This window comes from Oryzias melastigma, linkage group LG21 (assembly GCF_002922805.2).
Source record: "Oryzias melastigma strain HK-1 linkage group LG21, ASM292280v2, whole genome shotgun sequence".
NCBI lineage: Eukaryota > Metazoa > Chordata > Actinopteri > Beloniformes > Adrianichthyidae > Oryzias > Oryzias melastigma.
The window spans coordinates 15,092,525-15,118,704 of record NC_050532.1 but is presented as its reverse complement, the minus strand read 5'-3'; the positions used below and the strand labels follow the sequence as shown (position 1 = coordinate 15,118,704).

At 42.6% G+C, this 26,180-nt stretch overlaps 2 protein-coding genes across 6 annotated transcripts in view; one reads left to right on the top strand and one right to left on the bottom strand.

The window, feature by feature from the left end:
- Positions 1-774: 774 nt before the first annotated feature.
- Positions 775-4,836, bottom strand: rab5b (RAB5B, member RAS oncogene family). Of its 2 annotated transcripts, none has more exons than XM_024260501.1 (6): positions 4,713-4,836; positions 2,958-3,223; positions 2,739-2,890; positions 2,413-2,535; positions 1,905-1,998; positions 775-1,809 (listed from the first exon to the last, which is right to left on the bottom strand). In XM_024260501.1, exons 2-6 carry the CDS (start codon positions 3,121-3,123, stop codon positions 1,694-1,696), a joined length of 651 nt encoding a protein of 216 aa, XP_024116269.1. In that variant the 5' UTR covers positions 3,124-3,223; positions 4,713-4,836; the 3' UTR covers positions 775-1,693. The 2 variants fall into 2 exon arrangements, with proteins under 2 accessions (XP_024116269.1, XP_024116268.2); XM_024260500.2 differs by having other exon boundaries at positions 2,958-3,219; positions 4,713-4,828.
- An 8,195-nt stretch (positions 4,837-13,031) lies between these two features.
- Positions 13,032-26,180, top strand: part of lcmt2 (leucine carboxyl methyltransferase 2) — a 21,408-nt gene continuing 8,259 nt past the window's right edge. Inside the window, exons 1-10 of one of the 4 annotated variants that reach the window (XM_036209545.1) lie at positions 13,032-13,225; positions 14,793-14,917; positions 14,999-15,084; positions 15,663-15,843; positions 16,578-16,734; positions 17,220-17,409; positions 17,586-17,693; positions 17,761-18,082; positions 18,155-18,379; positions 20,110-20,207. In XM_036209545.1, the coding sequence (XP_036065438.1) occupies positions 13,149-13,225; positions 14,793-14,917; positions 14,999-15,084; positions 15,663-15,843; positions 16,578-16,734; positions 17,220-17,409; positions 17,586-17,693; positions 17,761-18,082; positions 18,155-18,379; positions 20,110-20,207 (1,569 nt within the window). In that variant the 5' untranslated portion in view covers positions 13,032-13,148. Of the gene's footprint in view, positions 13,226-13,652; positions 13,888-14,792; positions 14,918-14,998; positions 15,085-15,662; positions 15,844-16,577; positions 16,735-17,219; positions 17,410-17,585; positions 17,694-17,760; positions 18,089-18,154; positions 18,380-20,109; positions 20,208-26,180 lie in introns of those variants that run through there. The other 3 variants (XM_036209544.1, XM_036209546.1, XM_024260494.2) reach the window with 3 other exon arrangements.

The following is a 26,180-nucleotide window of genomic DNA, read 5'->3' as shown; positions in this document are numbered from 1 at the left end:
ATTGACAGGCTTCTGTCTAGTCAAACATCTGATCTTTTCTGAGTTTAAGGCATATATTATCTTATGCTGCACAACAGTGGTCAGTAGCTGTCCAGACCGGAGTTGCTAAAATATACTGTGTATTTGTACTGGCATTTGTATATTTTATACCATGGAAAGGTAACTCCAGGGCTGCATTCCTCCATGTTTTCCAACATCCCTGCTCTAACATGTTTTAATGAGCTGGACACACCTGAGCCAGGTAATCAATCATGAGTAGGGCTTGGATATCTGGAAATCATGCAGACACTGCAGCCCTCCTGCTGCCTATCCCTGTTCTGTACTTTATCTACTGTATCATAAACCAATGAATTCATGTTTATGTTCTGGTTTACAGCAGTAGGAAGGAAGATGACGGTTCTGTGAAGTAAACCTGAGATATGAGAGAAATGCCATTTTGTGTGCATTGCTCAGAACCTTTCATAAAGAGATCATGAGCTGCACAGTGATGACTGTTTGGCACAGGAAGTCCTCAAGTTTAAACAGTCATACCAGCTTCTGTCAAATGTCCAATTTTACATTTTGAGAAAATTAGATTTTCTCTTTAATTTTTCCAAAAAGATATATATTCATTATGAAATGAATGAATGCACAGCAGGATGAAATGAGACTTTGCAGCTCCTAGGTTCTGATCAGTAGCAAACAGGCCCAAATGGCTCTTTTACTTTTTAAGGTTGCAGACCCCTGCTATGGAACCTTCCCAACCCGCTCCTGAGTCAGTCAGCAGGAAACCAGGACTGAAAAGCTGTTTTAATGTTGACAGACTTGGTGCACACATTAGTGTTGGAGCCAACCAGGTTTATAGCAGATCCTCCACAAAGACAAAAACATTTTCACCTGAAGACCACAATGTAAGAAACAAACCTTTGCATCCATATGAAGGGGAGGGGGTCACAGCTTTACATATGAGCACAAGCTGAAGCAACTCTGGGGAGGCACTTTTCATCACGTGTTAGCTTTTCCCCAAGCACTGAACTCCCCCCCCCCCACACACACACTTGAGGGTGAGTGGGTCACCGGGGCTATGCTGCTTCAGGATCAGTGGGGGCGTCGTCGGGTTTCACAGCCACATTTCTCCCTCAGGTGAACCAGCAAAAACACTCATCTGCATGCTGTTCCTCTGACAGCAGGTCTGTGGACCAAAACACCACGAACAACATAAACGACAGAAGAACAGACACGTACGAAGACTGATCACACCGACGAGGGAGAACAGGCTGCAGGTGGTTCCAGACAGCACTGGTCTCAGCGCAGAGCTGCAATGTGTTCAGGACAAAGAAGAAGGAGCGCCTCGTGGTTTTCTGTCCTCCAGCATGATCACTTTTTGAAACAGGCAAAATAATGAATGCCGAGAGGTAATGTCCCAGGCTAGATACTACAAGCTTCTATGGTGGGGTTCCTCCCCTCAGTCTCTGCCTGTGGACCCATGACTGAAACTTCTCATCTGGAGACCCTTCAGGATGATGCATCTCTGTCATCCATCTCTATTTGGGTCTTCTTTCATCCCTGAATCTTTCAGTGCTCTTCGGCATTTACTAGGTAATGGATGCAGGCGTTCCCAGGTCGGGGTCACCCTTAGAGTTGGCTGACAGAGACAAGATGAGCAAAGAAGTGCAGTGGCGGGTGGTGGAGCATGGCTCAGCTCTGCCGAGGTCTAGTTTCCCCCGCAGCACGCTCTGGTGGACTGAGCGTCTGGGTCCTGGAGGTTGACTCCCCGGTGCCGTGCCGCATGCGTGGGGTTCTGGGTGTCTGTTTTTGGCATCTTCTTGGCTGCAACAGAAAATACATTGTTGTTTGGCAAACCTCCAGCCCAGGTCTGCACATTCAGAGCCTTTCTAAAGGAAGTCTGAGAAACCAGGACTAACCAATGGCCAGGAAAAGCTCGTTCACATTCATGGCTGTCTTTGCAGACGTCTCCATAAACAGCAGGCCGGTGTCTTCAGCGTACGTCTGAGCTTCCTTCACCAAAAACAGAAACCCTGTTAATCCTTGAACAGAACCCGTCCTGAAGGGCTTCATTCCAACTCCAACACCCCCAACCCCCCTGACGTACTCCACACTCGGGTTGTGATGGTAGACATGACCTGACAGATGCTGCAGCAAAAACAAAGGCCTCACAGCGGTCCGGCAGGAGTGGCCCGGTCCACCAGCCTACTGACTGTCAGCAGGAGAAACAGACCCAGCTGTGGTTCTGACCAGTCCTTGTTGATCGGCCATGATCTATTCTAGCTTGTGAATACCTATTTTGCTTCTGATCCATACCTGTTTGGACTTGTTTGGACCACTTTAGTGCTGTTCTGGTGCTTCTCTGACTTTCTCTAGTTCAGCTGCTCGTCATAGTTCTGGTCTGGGACGGATCTGGAACAGCCTCACCTCATACTCCACCAGCCTCTTCTCCGCCAGGTCGGCCTTGTTTCCAGCCAGGGCGATGACGATGCTGGGACTGGCCTGCCTCTGCAGCTCCTTCACCCAGGCTTTGGCTCTCTCAAAGGTATCCTGCACCACAAACAAAGCCAGGTCAGCACTTGGAATTGTGTGCATGGCCACACAGACCCTCCCTTTGCTTCAGGCACTCGTGGGAGCTCATTAAGGCACCGGAATACACAAGGCTACTGGTGCCTCTCAGAACAGCCCAGGGAACAACAAACCTGTCTACTGAACCTGCACTAAGAGAAGAAGGCTTTCCTTCATCTTCTTACCGGCTTGGTGATGTCAAAAACAACGATGGCGGCCTGAGCACCGCGGTAGTACATCGGAGCCAGGCTGTGGTAGCGCTCCTGGCCTGCTGTGTCCCAGATCTCAAACTTCACAGTGGTGTCATCCAAACACACGGACTGAGCCAGGAAGGCAGCTGCACATAGAAACAAACACAGGTCAGCCCACCACTCAAACAGGACCCCACCCCACCCCAGCCTCACCTCCAATGGTGGTCTCCTGGAACTCGTCAAACTGGCCTTTGACAAAGCGCAGCACCAGGCTGGACTTGCCCACAGCCATGTCCCCCAGCAGCACCAGCTTGAACTGGCAGATCTTGGTCTGAGGCAGTGCGCCATTAGAGCGGCTGCCGCTCCCTCTGGAGCTCATACCGTCCTGGTTGGGGGACAGCAAAGGGCTCTTCTCTGACGAGCTGGTAAACCAGAGTCCCGGCACCTCCCAAAGGCAGCAGACGACCGGTTGTTTCTGTCTGAAGGAAACAAGGACTGACGCGTTACTTTCAGATCCAGAGTCAAAACCAACCTGCTGATGGCACAAAGATATTATTCTGGAACACGTGAGAGCAGGAAAACTCTGCTTCTGTGGAAAGTATCAGATCTGGAGAATCCCAGTTCACATCATGGGATTCCATTATGAGTAGAACTAGCGCCATGGGCTGCAATTAGGATTTACCAATGAGCATCAAGACACCCACCTACCTACACTTCAGTTGAACCTGTATAGAGGAGTCCAGACCTTAAGGTCCCTCAGGATTCACTAAACTAAAGAGGTCTCTTGATGGAGGAACTGGATCACTATAGGACTGAACCGGAACAACAAGCATCGGGTCTAAGCCATACGTCTAAACCAGGCCAAGTCTGACGTCCCTGAATCAAAACTCTCTAAACCATTCAATTCCATTTTATTAATATAGCCCAATATTACAATACAGTTGTCTCAATGGACTTCACACCAGTAATTGTCCAAAAACATCAAATCAGTCAAAATATAAACAGCGGCTGATTGCTATACTAAACAGACAAAACTAAACTGGACATCCCTGGACTTAGACTCTGTGCAGTTTGGCCTTGGAGCAGATGCTTGAAGTGTTTTGGTAAGCAGCCTCATATGAGAGAGAAACAACATGGAGTTGGACAAAAAACTGGATTTTTTTATCATTTAAAAACTGTGGTTTTTGCTCCTATTTTAGTGTCAATTGTAACAATTGGTCAATGTCTTTAAGCGGAAAAACACACACTTAGAAAAACACCGTTTGTTGTGTTAGGATGATCAGGAAAATGACTGACAAACAGTTATCAATTAAAAAAATGGCAAAATATTAAAACATAAACTCTTGAAGGTTTAATTGTAGTGCACCATCTAAGGTGAGACGCCAGAATTACAGAGAGAATAAAACATTATGGATTATCAATGTTATTTATACCAGTGTGCGGGCCAGATCAAGTGGTTTAACGGGACACATCTGGCCCCCGGGCCGTCGTTTGCCCACCCCTGCCTTAGACCCTTCTTCCCGAGGGAAAAAAAAAACAGATTAACTGACCATATCTAACCAAGCTACACCAAAGCAACCGGAACCAGCTCGACTTCAGTGGACTGAAAGACTTTGATCCAGACACAGGGAGAACCCCTTCTACACGAGTCCAGGAAGGTGAATCAACCTGCTGCGCGTGCACAACCCCTCCCCCACGCACGTTTGTATGTTGGACCTCGCGGTTCTGAAGCAGGTCCTGACGGCCTGCTGGGCTTCACCAGCCTGCCGTCAGCCGCTGGCGGTCTCTGGGCTGGAAGATTTGTTCCTACCGCCGGGTCCGATCTCCGCGCTTCATGCTAACAGAACGAGCGCGGTTCGACTGGACCACGAAAACGACCGGCTTTTCCCCGTTCACATGAGGGCAGGAGCCCCGACCGTGGATCCCACCTCCCCGGTCCACCTGGGACCAGAACACGGACGTATTTACCGTTTTCACTGCAGTCGGAGCCGCAGGTGCAGCGGGCAGGTCTGTTGTCATGTAGCTGTCAGATGTGAAGCACTTCCGGGGAGCTCGCGCATGCGCACTGCTTACCTAAAATGGTAATGGGATTGAAGTATTTGAGAGTTCGATAAAGTTAGAAAGATATTCACAGATTCGCACTTCCGGGCTCAATAGCTCTTCAGAAAACGTTCAAATAAGACAGCAAGTATCTCAATCGTCTTGTATCAACACAGAGAGTCACCTTCACAACTGTTTCAAAATAAAAAAGATTGTTTTTTTCCCCGTTTAATAAGAAGTGTTCTCTTCGGGCTGCAGATGGAGAGACGGCTGCTAAGGGACCGCGTCTACAAGGTTCAAGCTTCCAGAACATAGACTGTATACAAAATAACTGGACAGAGCAAGCCCCCCTACTTCCGTGTTCCATATAGGAAGTACCACTGGGTTGCAAAAAGGCCAAAGTCCCATTGACTTACATTGAGAAACAGACAGTTATTTCTCAGTCATTTTATATGTCAGAATAATCATTCTTCCTCTGCTGCTTTTTGATTAACTTCTTTTTCCCAATCCTATTTTTTTAAAAGATTTTTTTCTATTATCATAAGTTATTAGAGTTATAAATTGACCAATCAGACGGCTCAATAAGCGTTTGTGGGTCTGACGTCGAACGTCTGGGGCATTTGAGTGACAGATGACGGGTAGCCAATGGGAGCAGACTTCATCAATGGGTCTGTGAAGACCTTTTAACACCTACTTTACAATTCAACAATGTACCAATCATTGTCCTTCTGTTGTTTTCCTCAATGGAATGTACCGATGCAGCAGTTTAAAACAACAAGAGGAGCATGCTGTCGACATTTTTAGATGAGGATTTACTCTGTAGAAATAGATTTCAGTCTGAGGTTATGTGCTTTGGACTTTTTTGTTTGTTTAACGTTCGTTTTCCTTTTTTTCACTGTTTTGATTGTAGCTTATAAATTATAAGTTGCATATATGCGCATAAAATCACCAACCAAAGTTTCATCTTCTTCACTTTTCCAGCTTCAGCCTGAATTAGACGCAGCCGTCTGAGGAGCGCGAGACAAACTTGAAAGGACCTGGTGGTATTTTTAAACAGGAAAAAGATCCAGCTGTTCACTTGTTAGGATGGTTATTTATTTTAAATACCACTAAATGCGCTTCTCACGTGCATCTGATCAGACTGTAACGTGGCAGCGCATGTGAAGAGACGCGCACGAAGGGGTCAGCAGCGTCACCCAAATGCTCCTTTTATCTCGACAAAAAGGAATAAATGTAAGTAAATCCCAAAGGACCGCTGACAGAATCAAATGTTGGGATGGTTCTCCCTCAAAGGCTTCAACAATGACTTGTACAATCAGCCCAGTCTCAGTAAAATGCGTACATATGCCACGATTTGGGAAATACCGTGTATAATATACAACAAAACCGGTTTTTGCGTGCATATAATACGCGCGGTCCTAAACGTGTTAAATGTGTTTTCCACGATTGACACGTCCCTTGGTGGAGGCGTGAGCATCACTGACAGCCCCACAAACGATAAATTTGCTTTTCTAACACTAACCATAACTGTAATCCTAACCTTAACCAGGAACGAGTCATTTAGAAAAGAGCCGGAGGATTTCTGACCATGTGATCAAAACGAAACCTAAAAAGTCGTGTTTATTGTACGCCGGCGCAACCCATTCTCTACCGTTGCGTATCATATGCACGCAAAAAGCGTGTTCGGCGTATATCATACATGGTATTTCAGAGTGCAAAGTCGTGGAATATGTACGCATTTTACTGAGAGTGGGTTGCAGCAATTCTCCCGAGCCGCCGTTATTGAAGGTGCTTACATCCGCGGTCACATGGTCGAGGCATGGAAAGAGGCAGACGGTTGCAATAAACTCACTCCAGATTGGCGACAGTACTTCCTGTAGATTCCATGACTCAGCTATGACTCAGACCAATCACTGAAGATTGGTTGCAAATGGCGATATCCGTTTCAGGAATTGACGGTGAAAGCGGCGGCCTACTTTCACGAGGAGAGGAAGTAATGCATTTCCAATGGGGGACCTCATTGCTCGCTCAGTCCATTAATTTTACAGTCAATGTTCCAGAGAAGGCCATTCTGTAAAAGTCAATAATCTCTCAGAAACAAATAATTATTGGCTTTTGTGTGAACCCCAGATGGAGATTCGTCCCAATATTCGTGCTACAATAAAGATTTTGGAAAAACAAAAAACAACTATATTTTATTATTTTGATTTGAACAATTTTAATAGATATATGAAGCATGAAAAATATACTCAATATCTCTGGGAATATTAAAGCTAGAGTCACCAAACCTTCTGCACCGACTAATGATGAGCTCATTGTTCTACTACAATAAAGATTATGGTTGCAATTTACTTACTTTATTTTCTAGAATTTTTAAAAATAAAAATATGGATCATATTTGGTCTGAAATGCTTAATAGCTCTGAAGATATGTAAATTATAGTCACCAGACTGAATAATGATGAGCTCATTGTTCTACTACAACAAAGATTGTGGCAGAAAATAAAATAAAGATAGTGACTTAAAAAATATTTTGGTTGTAGTAGGCTGGCATGACAAACGTTAATTAAAGTTGAAGGTTTAGAAACTGTAGTATTGTGTTTTCAAAAATAACAAGTGGTATTGATCAGTTAGAATTAATATGTCTTCAACAAAACATACAAATAACATTTCATCGAAAGTCTTATTTTTTAAAATCCCCTTTTTAAAATCTTTAGAAATGTTTAACAATTTTAGAACAAGTATGATCCATATTCATGTAAAAAAAGAAAGTAAATTTCTGCCATAATTATTGTTGTAGTTGAACAGTAAGCTCAAGGCAAGGCAAGTTTATTTGTATAGCACATTTCATGTACAGAGACAATTCAAAGTGCTTTACATAAAACATTAAAAGAAACAATCAAAAGAAATAGTAAAAATGTGATTCATCATCATTCAAATCATTAAAATAAAATTAAAAGAAAGTAAAAAGATTTTAATTTAAAACAAGCATAGATAAACAGCGCGGACGTAAACTTTTGAATACATATTAATCAAATGCAACTGAGAACAGGTGAGTCTTTAACCTGGATTTAAATACACTGAGTGTTTCAGCAGATCTAATGTTTTCTGGAAGTCTGTTCCAGATCTGTGGAGCATAGAAGCTGAATGCAGCTTCTCCATGTTTAGTTCTGACTCTAGGAACTGATAAAAGACCGGATCCTGATGACCGGAGAGGTCTGGCTGGTACATACTGGGTCAGGAGGTCAGTCATGTATTTTGGTGCTAAACCATTCAAAGCTTTATAAACCAGTAACAGAACTTTAAAGTCTATCCTCTGACAGACAGGTAACCAGTGTAAAGACCTCAGAACTGGACTGATGTGGTCTACTTTCTTGGTCCTTGTGAGAACCCGAGCAGCAGAGTTCTGAATAAGCTGCAGTTTCCTGATGGATTTTTTTGGTAGTCCTGTAAAAACACTGTTACAGTAATCAAGTCGACTAAAGATGAAAGCATGCACTAGTTTCTCCAGGTCCTGCTTAGACATCAGATCTTTAATCCTTGAGATATTTTTGAGATGATAATAGGCTGATTTAGTGACTGCCTTAATGTGTTTATCAAAATTTAGGTCTGTGTCTATCACTACACCCAAGTTTCTGGCCTGGTTGGTAGTTTTTAGTTGAATAGATTGAAGCTCTGTAGTGACGTCTAACCTTTTTTCTTTAGCCCCAAAGACAATAACCTCAGTTTTGTTTTTGTTTAATTGAAGTAAGTTGTGACACATCCAGTCATTAATGTCCTCAATGCATTTACCAAGAGCCTGTACAGGGCCTCGGTCTCCTGGTGTCAGTCTAATATATATCTGTGTGTCATCTGCATAGCTATGGTAACTAATGTTGTTGTTCTTTATAACCTGGGCCAGTGGGAGCATGTAGATGTTAAATAGAAGTGGTCCCAGGATGGAGCCTTGGGGCACTCCACATGTAATTTCTATTGGCTCAGAAGTGAAGTTACCAATTGACACAAAATATTTCCTGTTTTCTAAGTACGTTTTGAACCAGTTTAGTACTGGCCCAGTGAGACCCACCCAGTTTTCCAGTCGTCTGAGTAGTATTGCGTGGTCGACTGTATCAAACGCAGCACTGAGATCCAGTAAAACTAGCACTGACATATTTCCACTGTCTGTATTCAAACGTATGTCATTAGTCACTTTGGTCAGAGCCGTTTCAGTGCTGTGGTTCTGTCTGAAGCCGGACTGGAAGACATCATAGCAGTTGTTATTTATTAGGAATTCATTTAGCTGATGGAAAACAGCTTTTTCAATGATCTTACTTAAAAATGGCAGGTTTGATATCGGTCTGTAGTTGTTCATTTGAGTTTTGTCTAGACTGTCCTTTTTTAGGAGAGGTTTGATTACAGCTGTTTTCAGTGGTTCTGGGAAAACACCAGATGTTAATGACAAGTTGACAATCTGGAGCAGGGCTGGTTCCAGGATCTTTGAAACTTTTTTGAAAAAGCTTGTGGGTAGAATATCCAGACAGCAGGAGGAGGAGTTCAGTTGACATAGAATGTCCTGCAGTTCTTTACTGTTTATGGGTTGAAACTGAGCCATTGGGTTTATACTGGTTTCTAGTGGATAGGGTTCATATCCTGAACTTGTAGTTGGTGAAACAATTGTTTGTCTAATGTTTTTGATTTTGTCCCTGAAGAATTTGGCAAAGTCATTACAGGCTTTGGTGGAGTAAAGTTCTGGTGCCACTGACACAGGGGGTTTTGTCAACCTGTCGACTATATTAAATAAGGCCCGAGCATTATGGGAGTTTTTGGTAATAATTTCAGAAAAATAGGACTTCCTTGCATTGCTCAGTTGTAAATTATATAAGTGAAGTTTCTCTTTATAGATGTCATAATCTACCTGTAGTTTAGATTTTCGCCATCTGCGTTCAGATTTCCGACATTCTCTTTTTCCGTTCTTTACCACAATGGAGTTTCTCCATGGAGATTTTTTCCTACCAGAGATCACCTTCACCTTACTAGGAGCAATACTATCCATGATATTTGACATGTTGGAATTAAAGTTATTAACAAGTTCATTGACTGAATCCCCTGAGAGGGGAGGAGTCAGAGAGAAAATCTGATTGAACATCTCACTAGTATTTTCAGTTATATACCGTTTTGTGATCTCCTCCCTCAAAACATTTGTGTGTACTGGAATTGTGCTCTCACAGAAAACACAGCAGTGATCAGACAGACCTAAATCACATACAGTAACCTTAGAGATGTTCAGACCTTTGGAAATCAATAAATCAAGAATATTCCCTCTGTTGTGTGTGGGCTCTGTTACATGTTGAGTCAACCCGAAATTGTCCAGAGTGTTTATCAGGTCCTTAGTCCCTTTGTTCTCAAGATTTCCATAATGGATGTTAAAATCTCCAGCCATGATTATACAGTCAAAATCAAGACAAATTATAGACAGCAGTTCACTAAACTCAAGGTTAAATTCTGCACAGTATCCAGGGGGGCGATAGATATTTATAAATATGGTTTTGAGTGAGGCCTTCAGCTGTAGGGCTACATATTCAAAACATGGAAAGTTTCCAAAAGATAACTTTTTACACTGAAACATTTCATTGAACAAAACTGCAACCCCCCCGCCCTTTCTGCTTGTTCTTTCCTCACTGATAACACCATAATTGGGAGGAGCTGACTCTGTGAGAACTGCACCCCTACTATTCTCATCTAACCAGGTTTCAACTAAAAACATAAAATCAACTTTGTTCTCAGTGATAAAATCATTAATTAAAAAGGTTTTTCCTGCCAAAGACCTGACATTTAAAAGTGCTAACTTGAGAGGTCTAGGAGTAATAATATTTTCATTTACCTTCTGTTTCTGGAAAGGCGCAGAGGAAATGTTTACCTCTTTTAAAGTCCTTTGTTTGCGTTTTGGGCAGATTACATTCCTCCTGTTGGTGACAAGTACAGAAACAGTGTGTGTTTCTAGAGAACAGGGTCCCAGGTTTTTCTGGAGAACATCATGACTGTTGTTATTTCCACAGCCTGGACCCTCAACACATCAAACATCTGACTGCAGGGACAGGATATGATGTTGTACAGGAGAGGGTGGGGCTTTACGTCGACCCTTCGAACGTTCTGGTGACAGAGTTATGGGTGACAAAAATGGATTGGCCAGAGGGGTAGATCGAAGCCCAATCCCGACTCGCTCCATCATCTGCTCGGTGAATTTCAGGTGGGGTGAAGAGGGTGAAGAGGGGGAGGGGGAACCCTCAGGAGTTTGTTGGTTTGGTGGTGTTTGGGAGGGTCCACCTTCCTCGTTGTTTTTCCTCTTCCGGTGTTCGGAGGCAGGTTTCCCGTTTCTGATGTTTTCCTCCAGTGGGGGCAGCTCCGTTCCTCGTGTGGATCCAGTCTGTGTCTGGCCTTGACACTGAGATAAATTAATCTTAGTCTTGGCATGACGCAGGGAGTAGAAGAGATTGGAGGAGAACAGTTTAACTCCTGATTTGTTTAAACTGAATCCATTTTCTTTAAAAAGATGTTTGCGTTCCCAGAAAATGTGAAAGTTGTTGATGAAATGAATTCCTGTTTCACCACATGTCGTAGAAAGCCACCTGTTCAGTGCCAACAGCCTGCTGAATCGCTCTTCTCCTCCTCGAACAGTTGGAATGGGACCGCTGATAAAGACAGTTGCATTCATGGAGCTCACAGTTCTTATCAGTCCAGTGAAGTCTTGCTTTAAAACTTCAGATTTTTGCTTGGACACATCATTTGACCCTGTGTGTAGTACAATGTTTTGTACTGATGGATACTTTGCCACAGTTTGCAGAATTCTCTCCTTCATGTCACTGACCATATCGTTTGGAAAACACAGGACTTTAGTGTTCCTGCTGCAGAACCACTGAACATCTTTCACAGTGGAATCACCCACAATCAGAGTCTCAGGCCGAGCCTTCAGCTTTCTTTCTGGCCGTTTACCTTCTGATGGGTTACAGGTCCTCCTCGTGCTGCTTTCCAGTGGATGGTCGTTGGGTAGTCCGGGGTCATCTGACAGTGGAGCAAATCTGTTTTGCAGGGTCACCGCTCCGTTCATGCTTGGCTTCTTTCCTTCTTTCCTCCGGTGTACGGGAGTAGATGAGGTCCTCTGTCTCGTAGGAAGAGAGGGCCATTCAGCCTCAGAGGCTTCAGCTCTCTGTGGGGGGTCGGTCCTCCCATGTCCTCCAATTCTCCAGCTGTTGGACTTATTCTTTGGCTTTGCTCCAAGATGGTTCCAGGGAGGATTATCTTTCGATTGTTTGTTATTGTCCACAGATGTTGTCTTTCTCTCCGTAGAATCTGTGCCATTTAGCTGCGTGTTAGCTTTCTCTTCTCTGCTGAGATGAGGTAGTGGCAAAGTTGTGGTGTTTCCATAGAGTCCATTTACCTCCACGTTCACTTCTATGTGGCGAACCTTAGTTTCCAGCGCTGTAATCTTCTCCAGAAGGTCTTGGTAATCCTTTGTGGAAAGGGAAGGCATCTTGCTGCTAGTTAGCCTTGTGTTAGCTGCTGCTCCGTATATCAGGCTTCAGCTGCGTGAAGGCCAAGTACACGTAGTGCTCAAGATAAAATGTTTTAAGAGGAATGCAGGAAAAAATCCTTTTGTTTAGAGTAAAAAAGAAAAATAACTCCGACCCGATGGTTTAAAAGTATTCAAAAGTTATTGCTAGTGTGATTGAAAAAAGAAGAAAGGAAAAAAATCAGCGAAAATTAAAAGCAGAAGAGGGAGCAAAGCAATGTGTGTCCGCACTCTAGCAAAGCAGGAAGTAAAGCCAAGATTAGTAAGTACAGTCAGTTTTGTGACTTTAACTTCAAAATCTTCAGAGTTAATAAGCATTTTAAACCAAATACAATCCATGTTTTGATACAAAAAAAAAAAAATCAGAAAAAATTAATAAAGTACATTTCTGCCATAATCTTTGTTGTAGTAGAACAATGAGCTCATCATTAGTCAGTGCAGAAAGTTTGGTGACTCTAAGTTTAATATCTTCTGAGCTATTAAGCATTTTAGAACAAATATGAGCCATACTCGTGGAAAAAAATCAAAAAAATTAATAAAGTAAATCTTTCCCATAATCTTTGTTGTAGTTGACCCGTAAGCTCATCATTAGTCAGTGCAGAAGGTTTGGTGACTCTAGCTTTAATATTCCCAGAGATATTGAGCATATTTTTCATGCTTCATATATCTATTAAAATTGTTCAAATCAAAATAATAAAATAAAGTTGTTTTTTTCCCCAAAATCTTTATTGTAGCACGAATATGGTGACGAATCTCCATCTGGAGTTCACATAAAAGCCAATAATTATTTGTTTCTGAGAGATTATTGACTTTTACAGAATGGCCTTCTTCGTGGACGGTCCCTTAGCAGCCGTCTCTCCATCTGCGGCCCGAAGAGAACACTTCCCATTAAACAGGTAAAAAAAAACAATCTTTTTTCTTGTGAAATAGTTGTGTAGGTGACTCTCTGTGTTGATACAAGACGATTGAGATATTTGCTGTCATATTTGAACGTTTTCTGAAGAGCTATTGAGCCCGGAAGTGCGAATCTGTGAATATCTTTCTAACTTTACCGAGCATGTGTCCCTCGTGACCGTCACGGAGGAACTTCTTTCCCTGTAAGATATTTTGATGGATGCAGCCCGCAGGTGTACTGACCCCAAACTGTCAAAACTTCCTTTAAAATAGTCGAAATGTTCAGTTTATCCCCCAGAGGGAACAAGACATACACATATATATATATATATATATATATATATATATATATATATATATATATATATATACCTGAATGAGGGCATTCAGCAAACATCTTGTTTCATCCTCGGGCTTTGCGGCACTGCCGCCTCCAGGTCGCAGGGGGGCGCTGCAGCCTCGGAGGAGGCGAGTTTTGGTTTTAACCCGGCGAAGGATGTTTGAATCGCTTTGAATCCCTCTGTAGTTAAAGTGCCTCCTGTCCACATGTCTGTCCTCTCATCACAAACTCCCGTTGTGTTCCCGACGCGTCTGTAGGCGCGCGGATTCCCTCGCGATGTCAGCGACAGGCGGGAAACTGCGGAAGAAGAGCAGCGACGTAGCAGTAAGATCACCGGAGCAGGAGCGCGCGGGTTTGATCAGCGAAAACCCCTCTGCTGTCTCTCTGTCAACGGATTAAATCTATTTGACCTTCAGAAAAAAATACCCAAACGAGAAGCCCCGCCTCGTTGTTTGAAATGTCACCACTACTGACTTCTTGTTAAGCTATACGATGGGGTTTACTCTTGTGTTTATTTTCTAGTATTCAGTTATTCAACTGTTTGTCTGATTAAATCTGATAATCTGATTAAGGTTCTGTCAGATAAGTGCAATAATCCAATGTTTACCCGATCAGGTGTAGACATGTTAAGAGAAACTGGACTAAGAGGATGTTTGAGAAGATAGGGAAATGCTGTGGCCCTGCGACGGACTGGCAACCTGTCCAGGGTGTACCCCGCCTTTGCCCTTCAGTAGCCGGGATAGGCTCCGGCACCCCGCGACCCCGAAAGGGAAGAAGCGGTCAGGAAGGTGGATGGATGGATGGGAAATGCTGTGACTTTTACTGGAAAGTCTTAAAAACGCATGTTCTTTCAGTAAATAAAAGAACTTAAACACAGGAGCTCTGGTGTGAAAGGGTTAATGGACACCTATAATAAATTCCGATTGCAGAAAGCTTTGGTGAAATGACAGCAGAAAGCCTCTAGTTTCTAACCATACGCTTCTATTTTGGTTGCTTAAACAGGTTTGTCTTCTGTGGACGATGAGCGGATAATGTTGTGGTTTGTTTGATATTAAACGAAAACCAAATTCCAGCTCTGAGCAAGACTCTTAGTTTGAACTAAGGCTTTATTTATGTGTTATTATGCTTGATTTGACAACATGAATCACTACAAATTGCCAACTTACTTACTCAGGAGGAGTTCGGGGGAAAACTCCACCTCAACGTTGTCATGTTTACTCCTGGCTCAGGTTCAAGGAACCAATGACAGCAGCGTGCTCAGCAAGGCGTCGGCTGCAGCGCGGGGCTACTTCAGGGACGTCTTCATCCAGCACTTTGTGTGCAAAGTGGTCAGAAGATCTCCTCTCATTAACAGGTGACCCGGTTGCACAGGGACTCAGAGAGACGTGTGGCGAGGAAGTAAGCTGCAGACGCAGACTGATGTTTCTGGTTTCAGGGGTTATTACGTGCGCTGGCGAGCCGTGGACCACTGTGTGCGAAGGTTTCTGCAGACCACAGACTGCTGCCCCAGAAGACAGGCAAGTGAGCATTAGTGCTGCCACAAACCATTATTTTAATAGTCTACTAATCACCAATTATTTTTCCCGATTAGTCGACTAATCGGGTCATGCACAAACTGGATGTGAAGCACACATCTTAACCATCATTAGCTTTAAACTAACTAGATATATACCATTACCTGCGATAATGTTAATGTGAATGCTGTAAGTTGAGTTTGGTCGCTGAAGATGCTGAAATTGATAGCTGAAAATGCTGAACCAGCTAAACCATTAGTTAAAGGCCAAATTAGCCTGAAAACTGAAAAAAGTCTAAGTAAGCCAAATTTCAGCTAGCATGTAGCTGAAATATTAGCTAAACTCCAAAACAGCCTAAGAAACCTTAATAAATACCAAAATAGTCATCAAGCTAGCAGAATGTCATTATAGCTTTCCACTTCACTACACTCTGACTCCATTTAATATAAAGTAACGACTAATCGACTATTAAATTTGTCGTCTACTATTTTAATAGTGGACTTGTCGACTACTCGTGGCAGCCCTAGTCGGCATCATGCTGCTCCTCGCTGACAGAAGCATGACCCTCTCCTCCTGCTGCTGCAGATCCTGTCTCTGGGCGCAGGCTTCGACTCGCTGTTCTTCCGCCTACATGCTGACGCTCTCCTGGACAGGGCCTCTGTGTTTGAGCTGGACTTCCCTGATGTGGCTCACCGCAAAGCAGCTCTGATCTCATCCAGTGAGCCCCTGAAGGAGAGGCTGGACTGCTTCTCACCCCCTCTTCCAGGTTTGTAAGGTTTTCCCAATTTTATCAGAAAATCCAGAACTCTCCTGTGTCCTGCAAACAGACAGAAAGAAAACACAGTTGAGGAGTCTCAGCTGTTTGCTCATTCACTTGTTTGGTTGATTATTTAACTAATTTGTTGTTTTTCTCGTCTGTTTGCTCTCATGTCTGTGTCTGGATTGTGAGTCAGTGTGTTCCTTTGTCTGTTCATAGCTTTTAGATTAAACAACCAATAAAAGAAATACTGTTTGTAATTTACTGTTGTTGGAAACATGTTTGTGGGTGCTGCAGAGCTGGCTCAGGGGTATGGGTGCTTTGAAAGGACAAAACACCACTATGACAGACTTTGTGAGTCGCCCTCTGAGAACAGTGGTGTATAAATAAAGATTTACTTACTTGGCCCTTGGTTGTGGGTGTGATCATGTTGGGTGGTGGTGTGATCCTGTGATAGGGTGGTGGTGTGATCCTGTGATAGGGTGGGGGTGTGATCATGTGATAGGGTGGGGGTGTGATCATGTGATAGTGTAGTGGTGTGATCATGTTGGGTGGTGGTGTGATCCTCTGTGATAGGGTGGGGGTTTGATCCTGTGATAGGGTGGGGGTGTGATCCTGTGATAGGGTGGGGGGTGTGAGTCCTTGAGCAGGTCAGCGTTTGTGTTGTTGTCACTTTGACTGTTTCCTCCAGCGGAGTGTTGGGCTGCACATGCATTGGTGTCTCCGTCTGCTTGTTTCCTCAGGACCCATTCATCTGTCTAGCAGTCACTACCAACTGGTAGGGGTGGATTTACGGGACCAGAAGCAGGTGGAGGCTGCCCTGAGAGCCGCGGGTATGGACTGGGCCGCCCCCACCCTCATTCTGTCTGAGGTGGTGCTCACCTACATGGAAACCCAACGGTATGTCGTGCTCCTCCATGGAAACGTCCCAGCTGGGCCTCATCCTCTCAGAAAGGCTCTTGTTCCCTTTGAAGTGGAAGCTGAGCCTCGAAGGTCTGTCAGGCTGTGGAAAACGCATGTCTACAAGCTGAAGGGTTGGTGGTTGAATCTCCAGCTATCACACACATTGTAGAAGTGTCTCTGGATAGGACACTGAGCCCTCAGTATTCTCTGGGGGGTTAGGCTGGTGTGAGCGCATTCATGCTGCATTCACAGTCACTTCCTGTGTGTGGGAAAAATGTCCGCTGCTCTGAAGCACCAAAGGAGAGGAGCCTGTAAGTGTCAGAAGACCCGAACTACCCGAGCCTTATGACAGAACACCGTGTGCTGTTCTGCAGGACCACTTTAGCCCACAGTGCAGAGGAGACTCAGACATGCAGGGACTGTGGAAATGTCAGAAACAGTTCTCTGCTGCTGCAGCAAACCAGCGTCTGTGTGTCTTTTAGGTCCGACGCCATTATCAGCTGGGCAGCCAAGCTCCTCCCACAGTCTCTCTTTGTGATGTATGAGCAGGTTCGCCCTCACGATCCTTTCGGGTGCATCATGCAGGAGCATTTCCTCAAGATGAACTCACCTCTTCACGCGCTGACGCAGTACCCAGACATCTCTGCTCAGAGGCAGCGCTTCCTGGACAAGGCCAGTGCCTGAGAGCAGCACACACACATGCACATGCACACTCAGTGCTAACCCTGTGGAAGCTGCTGGGGAACAGCCACAGACCAAACCCTGGACGTCTTCCTTCCTGAGGGCAGCTGGGGTCAGACGGACAGATTCAGGGCCGGGGTTTGTTCATTTCTGTGTGTGGTCTTCAGGGTTGGCAGCAGTCTATGTGTCTGGATATGAACCAGTTCTATTTTGGGCTTGTGTCTGAGGAGGAGCGGGACCGAGTGGAGAGCCTGGAGCCATTCGATGAGTACGAGGTTGGCCGTCCTTCAGGTCTGGATCCCAGGGTGTCGGCGTGGTTCTCATGCATCTGTCTGCCTGCAGGAGTGGCACCAGAAATGCTCCCACTACTTCATCCTCACAGCCAGTGCAGGTGCGCTGATGGATCAGGCCCTGCTGGTTCCTCGAACAAAGCTCCGCCCCTCACCTGTCGCCTCACCGGGCCAGCCGCCATCCTCCGTCCCGTCCTGCAGAGCCCGTCCCATTCCCACGTGTGTGGAGGGCCTGGGGATGGCTTCCTCCTGCCTGTGGGGGGGGTACATACTGCTAACAGGGGGCATCAGCAGAACAGGGAGGGGGGCAGAGACCCGGGTGCTGCTCAGAGATCAGGAGGGGTGGAGCATGGTCTGCACCGAGCAGTCTGCAGGTCCAGGTCAGACTCTCAGAGTTACAGAGAAGTGTCGACGCAGAAAACTGAAGCCTTTTGCTCTGACGGCAGGCATGCGGCTCCACCATTCGGCCACGCCCCTTCCCGGAGGAGCCGTGCTTCTGTACGGGGGGCGCTCCTCGCCGCTGCGTCCGGTCACAGACCTGCTCAGAGTCTCCTTTCAGCCCTGCAGCCCTGCTCTGGGAGCTCAGAAGATCCAGGTGGAACCGCTGACCTGCACGGGGGATTCGCCCCCCCCAAGGTGGAGACATACTGCAGCGGCAGTCAGACACAGAGGTCATGCCCCTTCACTGTTTAGCTTCTGTTCATTTGCTCCTCAAAGGTTCCTGTCCTCCATCTGTTCTGCTCCTCACTCCTCTCTTCTTCTCCTTTCATTTGTTTGTCATTCTGTTCTGTTCTGTGTCCATCTGTGTCACTTCAGTCGGCTTTCATGCTGACTTCAGGGTCTGGGTAGAACAGAGCCGCTGCTGGAGATGAAGGACTGCTGGGGTTTTTGGGGGGGACTCTAATGCTGACCACAATGAAAGTGGTTCTATGGAGTTCTATGGAGAGAAATTAGAACTGCATCTTTCTCATTTGTGCGTGCATCATTCTAGATTTGTAACTCATATAAAATATTTTGTGCATAAGCACAACAATTATGAAATTAAAAAACCTACAAAATAAAATTTACACATGCACAATTTAAAATTACAACAGCTTGAAACTAAGTACACACAAAAAATCTTTAAAAACTATGTCCGAATCAATTGTTACGCACACACAAAACCTCATTTACGCACAAATCTGATTTAAGATTCTTTTCACATCTTAAATCACACACACAAATTCAAAGTTACACACAAATCAACTATTACAGACGCACAAATGGGAATGAAACTATTTTCTCTCCATTCCCTCTGTTCCTTCAGAGCTCAGCAGTGAGGTCTTACTTCACTCTCTAAGGTTTAAAGGTATAAAGTAAACACGGTTGCTATGGTGACATGACACTGTGGCATAGATGAAACTAAAGGTCCCCATATTCGGCCTGCCAACCCAGCTGAGAAAAATCAGTCTTTCCACGCATCGGACTGGAACAATGGTTGATCAGTTTTTGCTACATCACATCTGTGTTATCTGCTGGGATGGTACTCAATCATTTTAGTGTTATAGCAAAATAAACCTACCATGTCGTAACAAGATGTATGAAATAAACTACAGATTTAGAATTTAATTAAGTTTTCTTATAAATCAACACAAAATAAAGTCAATCATATAAACACATATTCTCCAAATTCCCCAAAACCAAATGAATAAAGTCATCTTTCATTCTTTTCGGTGTCTTTCCCAAAAGGCACAGGATGTACATTAGATAACTAATAAACATCTACAGGAATTTTCTGACATTTCTATTGTGTTACTCTATTAGAAGTCCACCAAAAGTGTTCTGAAAGATATTTGCATATAGAGGTCTACTACACATCTACCTGTAGACATCTGATCTTGAGATATTTCACATCCATCCATTCATCTTCAGAGCCACTGAATCCCTGTGGGGGTCACAGGTTTGCTGGTTCCAATCCAGCTACTGTTTGAATGTGCAGTACATTCTAATCAGGTCTCCAGGTTCTTAAAGCGTGGTAAAAGTCCTGCGTTTGGCCACTGACTCACTGATCACTCTTTCCTTTAAGGGCAGAAATTCAGGCATCAACGATGAGCGTGATCTGATCTGAAACTTACAACCAGAATCTGGATCAGACTGCTTCTAGCGGTGCGATGAGTCAGTGCATGGCTGCTGGCTCTGCTCTGTGCACAGAACGCCCCTTCCTAATGAATTAGGGTCATTTTAGCAAAGATCAAATCAAACAGAGGAATTAGGAGGTTTTGTTCTAAAGCTTGGTACTGACATACGTTTAGTTTTTTTCAGTCTTTGTTCTCTCTAGACACAAACAATCTAAGTGACTCCTCGTTCATTTTTCCATCACAAAACCATTAATGATCATTTACTGCTTTGATGCTTTTCACAGATAGAGACTTCCTGTTTGTGTTTGGTGGGAAGAACCAATCAGAGCGGGCGCTGGGAGACATTGGTTTCTTGTGTCTGGACGACCTGCACTGGACTCAGGTGTGTTTGAACAACTCCAAAAAACCAAAGTGAATGTGTCTGTAAAGCAGGTTGATCAGAAAGGCTTATTGTGGGATACTTACTGTAACTGAATGATTAAAACTGGTTCAGTTTGTAGAGGACAAAAAATATTCTAATCTTATTAAAATTCTAAATGAAGAACTAAATATTATTGTAAAATGACTGGATTGAAACAAATTATCATTAAATTAAACTAACACTAAAAAGGTGATATTTGGTAACCTCAAGCAAATGATAAAAATGGTAAATGTTGTTTATTTCTATAGCACTTTTCTACCTTCCTTGAAGGCCCAAAGCGCTTCACAGTCACATTCACACACTGGTGGTGGCTCCACTGCAGAACACTGACACAACCTTCCACCAGGGGAAATGTGGGTTCAGTGTCTTGCCCAAAGACACTTCAACTAGGGCTGTGGATCGATGCTTATGTGGCAATCCGATTTGATTCACGAATCAAGCTCAACAATTCACAAATCGAACCACGATTCTTACTTTTTAATATAATGTTTGCTGCTATGTAGAATAGAATTCAACTTTATTGTCATTGCACGTGTCTCAGGTACACAGCAACAAAATGCAGTTTGCATCCATCCAGAGTGCTTTAGCAGGTATAAGTAAGGGATAATACCCGACGAAGTGTGCGTTATGAGAAATTAACGCACGACGTGGAGGCCTAAACCGTCCGACGCGAAGCGGAGGACGGTTGCCTCCGTGAAGTGCGTTAATTTCTCATAATGCACTTTTCGGAGGGTATTATCCCGCTTATACCATGGTCATTACAAAATAAATAAACATTTAATCAATATTTAGTACTTTATTCTTGTTATTTCTTTGGTTTAGCTCATTTTTTCACACAAAGCGGACTATTTGATCATCCGTGATGCGGTTTGTTGTCACGGTGATATGAAACATGGCATGAAGCCTGAAGCCGTTACAGACCTCAACTGCAGCGGTAAAGTGTCGCTGTTTTGAAAGAAAGACCCGGACAAATGTGGATATTTTTCTTCTTTTTCTGACGTTAATCCTTCAGTGAGCAGCTAGAACATATTCAGCTTCTGTCTGTGTTTCATTTCACGGCAGGTTCGTTCTTCTGAGCTGCTCTAAAATGAGAAACTCCCTCTTGTGGTGAAACAGAAGACTACACCTTTCATGTCGAGTGGTGTTTTATTAGAAGGAGAATAACCAATTTGTCAATATTAATTTACCTTACAAAAGCAGAGGAATATAAATGCTGGTCGCTACAATAAGTTAAATAAAGCATCAGTTCAGAGAGAAAGTTCATCCATTACTGCTTGTTTTGTCCAGACGATGAAGGAAAAATGTGTTTTAAAGAAGCCTGCGCAGTGATATCGAACGTTTGGTCTGTGTGACCGGAACTTCTTTTTTAGGTGTGCGTTATTACTGTGCATTATCACTTTTTAATGCACACCCAGCAGCCAATCAGAATCGAGTATTCACCCAGACCATGGTATAAATATGTATATACCATGTCCAAAGTGGAATAAATAGCAGTGAGAGGTATTAACAAGTATTTACAGTATGAAAAATGTACAGGTAAAATTCAACATATAAAGTGCAGGTAGTGGTGATTCAGTCCATGTGTTATTGTGAGTGTTTTTAGAACGAATACACCAGGAATGGTGTTTTATTCTGCATAGAGGGTGTTTGTGGGTAGTCATCAGGAGGAAGAGTTCAGGAGTGTGGTAGCAGTTGGGAAGAAACTGTTCCGGAACCTGGTGGTTTTAGTCCGCAGACTCCTGTAACGCCTGCCAGAGGGCAGAGGAGTGAAGAGTCTGTGTGCTGGGTGGTTGGAGTCCTTTATGATTTTTCCTGCCCTTTTCAGACATCGCTTCTTGTAGATGTCCTTTATGGCAGGAAGTGTATGTGTATTTACTGGATGTATGAAAATTGAAATGATTTGTATTAAACCACCATCATTTATACATTTATTTAGAGCAGATCAGAATCATCAAAACTGATAAAACACAAATATTTAAATAGAAAAAAAGAAATGGTGTTTGTCGTTTCAGACAAGTTTTATTTTATTTTATTATTTTTTGTCAACCTTCTGGTTGAGTTCAACATTAATATAAACAAAAAGCATTTAAAAAAATCTTTTTTGTTTTTGATAATTTATCTACAAAACCTGAAAATGTTCTCCACAGTTTTCTATCCTCAAAGTTCTTCAAAAATTTTACGTTCCAACAATTACATATTGGTGCAGGGCCCGTATGAAAAAAGTCGTTTTTTTCTGCGGCAGAGTGAGCTGATTCACATTGATTACATCCACCTTTCAGTTGTGCAGAGCTGGATATCAGTGAGGCTGCGATTATCCGCTGCAGAATGCACTAGAGTCACGTGAAGTGTGTCGACTGTTGAAGGGTTACATCACAAAAAGAATGTAAAAACTGGACTTAAACCTCCCGTGTTAAGGCTGATTCATTTTTATTCCAGAAGTTATGTCAGTGACCAGAATTTCAGGTTCAGTTTTTAAATGGAAGAAAGCTCTAACTGGTCTTATTTTGAAAACCGCAAGCTTCACAGACACAAAGGTTTGGTTATCTCCTGTAACAGTAGTGCTGCTCTTTCAACTTTGTTTAAACTTAAAATCCAACAATATTGTGCATTTCAGAGCAAAAATACATCGCCCCCAGATAATATTTTACTACTCTCTACTAGGTCGATATGGCAAAAAAATGAAAATCACGATTTCTTTCAATTTTATTTCACGATTTCGATTTTATCCTAATTTCTTTAAAATAAATTCAAATTGACAAAAACTGAATTATAGTGATTTTAGTTGAAAGAAGTAAACACATTTAGAACAAATATTAATTCAAATTAAATAATAATCTATAAAGATTAATCTGTAAATAGGTCAATAATTGCACCTTCTACTGCTACAGGTAATGCATTTCTGTCAAATGAACAGCTTCTAAATATCAGTGAGTTTTTATTTTGCCTCTTTGCTAAAATCCATAAAACAGATCTTGTAAATGATTGTCACCCAAGACTGTGACTGATGAAGTTTAATAGCATGAATGACTGATAAAGTTTAGTGAAGTCCTTTCACTATTAAAAACATCTCAAAGTGCTAAATAATAATAATATTAATAAAAACACCCTTTACCACATTTTCAAATGAAACTAAAACTTATTATTTTTGGATTACATACATGATAAATAAATCTCAATTGCTTCAGAATTTACCTTCAAATAGAAAAGTTTATTGTACTTTGAGAAAAAGGCTCAAAACACGGTGATAATAGCAGTAAATGTTGTGGCAGGTTAAAGTTTACATCCACAGCTCCTTCACTAACATCTGTTCTCTGCTGTGTTTATGTCACTGAGCAGAAAGCTAGCGTTAGCATTAGCGCTGTAGATTCTAGCTGGGCTTTCTCCGGTCAGTACGACCAAGAAAAAAGATCAACAGTGACCCCACGGATTTAATGAAATTATGTGCGAACTCACTTACACTTCTTACAAAGGAAAAAAAAGTGCGACTGACGATAAGATTTAGGTTCTTAAAGTAGCTAGCTACGAGCTAGGAAAACAATGCAGCACCGTGCATCTTGACCGAACATTTTACGTGTTTCCAACATGAATTTCCATCAGTTTTTGTGCAGGTTTAACGTGAATATGTACGATTAACATCCGCTATGTTTTAAAACATGAAATCTTAATAAAAACATACATCAAAGAACTAAACTTGCATGCAACATGCTTTCTCTCTATTAAAATGTGATTCCTGCCCTGTGATGATTCCTCTCCATCGGATTATTTTGTTGTTGAGGTTTTTGAAGTCGACTGTAAAACACTGCGTCTCCTTTTGTTACTTTTTAGGACATCCGCCATTCATTACTCGAGAAGACTCGATCCATAATGAAGGCGCATGACTGCCACGCCGTATGTCACGTGACTTTCAAACAAGAAAAAACACCGGGGAGGAGGAGCAGCAGCTTGGATTTAAAGTCACAGCTGTCAACAAGCTTTTGCCTTCTCGCAGCTTTTCGTAGAAGATCGTGATAAAACGATCTCTCAGAAATGACAGATCGTCAGCTTTGGAGATCGTAAGATGGTTTTATATCGTTATATCGCCCACTCCCTCCCTCTATTATTTTTATTACAGTTTTTTCCAAATGCTAAAACAAACACCAAACACAATTTTCGAAACATAAGCTAAATATACAAAATACTTAACCCATGAATCAAAATCTCACTTTGAGGTCAAAATGAAGACTCTGTTGTCAAAACTTACACACACGCATCAAATCCAACACACTACGCACCAAAACACCAAACACAATTTTCAAAATATAAACTAAATATACAAAATTCTTGACTCTTCAGTCAGAAGCTCACTATGAGTTCATAATGAAGACTCTGTTGACAAAACTAACAAACATGCAGCAATCACAACACACTACACAACAAAACACTTGACACTGTTCACAAAATGTTTTACAAAGAGCTATGCCCCCCCCACCACCACCACCACCACCACACACACACCAGATTAATTAAACAGCAAAAAGTATCGGGGATTCATTTTTTATTTGCCATTTCTTTTTAATTTTCACAATAAATATAGATTCGCATTCATTGCATTTCACCATCTTGTGCCTGTGCTGGATCAGGCCAGAAGACTTCATCAACATCACAGGCAATATTCTCCCTAGCCAGACAACGGGGGGAAAAGGATCTTGTGTGCCTGATCCAGCCTTGACAGGACTCAATGGAAATGTCATCACAGGCCATGTCCATGGCCTGCAACAGGTTTTCCTGAGTGTAAGGTTCTCTCTCATAGACCTTCCAACGCCAAGCTGAAAAAAATTCTTCAATTGGGTTAAGGAAAGGAGAATAAGGTGGAAGAAAACTAATTCAATTGTGTGGAACCACTTTCTGATGAGCTGACTCTTGTGAAAATTCACATTGTCCCAGACAATAACAAAAACTGCATCGTCCCTGTCATTGTCTTGAAGAAATTGAGCCAAAACAGCATCACGAAGACCATCCAAAAAGGTCAGAAGATGTTGTGTGTTGTAAGGACCCAAAACAGCATGGAGATGTAGAACTCCCAGGTTACTGATAGCAGCACAGAGTGTGACATTTCCCCCACGCTGACCTGGGATTTGCACTATGGCCCGTTGACCAATGATATTTCTACCTCTGCTCCTTCTTTTTGCCAGATTAAAACCAGCCTCATCCACAAAAATAAACTCATGTGTCCTGTCTATTAAATCAAATTCAAAAACACCCTAGAAAGAAAAAAAGAAAACAGTAAATAACATAGAAGACATGGAGAAAATTACTGTATTTTTACCAATTCCCTTACTTGAACATATTGAAATCTCAGTTCTTTCACATGATCCGAGTTTCTTTCAAAAGGAACTCTGTAAATTTGTTTCATGCTGACTCTGTTGCGATGCAGTACTCGAGCAATGGTGGAAAGGCTTACACTGTTGATGGATCTGAAGTTGTCAGTTATTCGTTGTTTAATTTCTGATAGCTTTATTGCATTATTTTGAACCACCATTTGCACAATGAGAGCCTCCTGTTGTTGGTTGAATACAGCTGGTCGTCCACCCACATAAGACTGTCTAGCAGCTCTGCAAAGCAATGCAAACAGTAAATGAAAGTTTAAAAAATATATAGCAAAATTGACAATAGAATGCAAGAAGATATTTTGTAATGCCTAAATAAAGTACACATTTTTCTGTAAAAAATGCTTGTTATTTATTGTAAAATAAGAATCAGCAGGGTAGAGAATTATTGCTACAGTAATGCGAATTACAGGATAAATAGTTACTCATTTAAAGTTAATTTCTTTTGTAAAATGTTGAATAATGTGTTTTCACTCAAACGAATAAAGACAACATCAAATGTTTGTTCACATACAAATATATTTTATGTTTATCCCTTGTCACAGTAAGTAAAACATACTTTCATTTC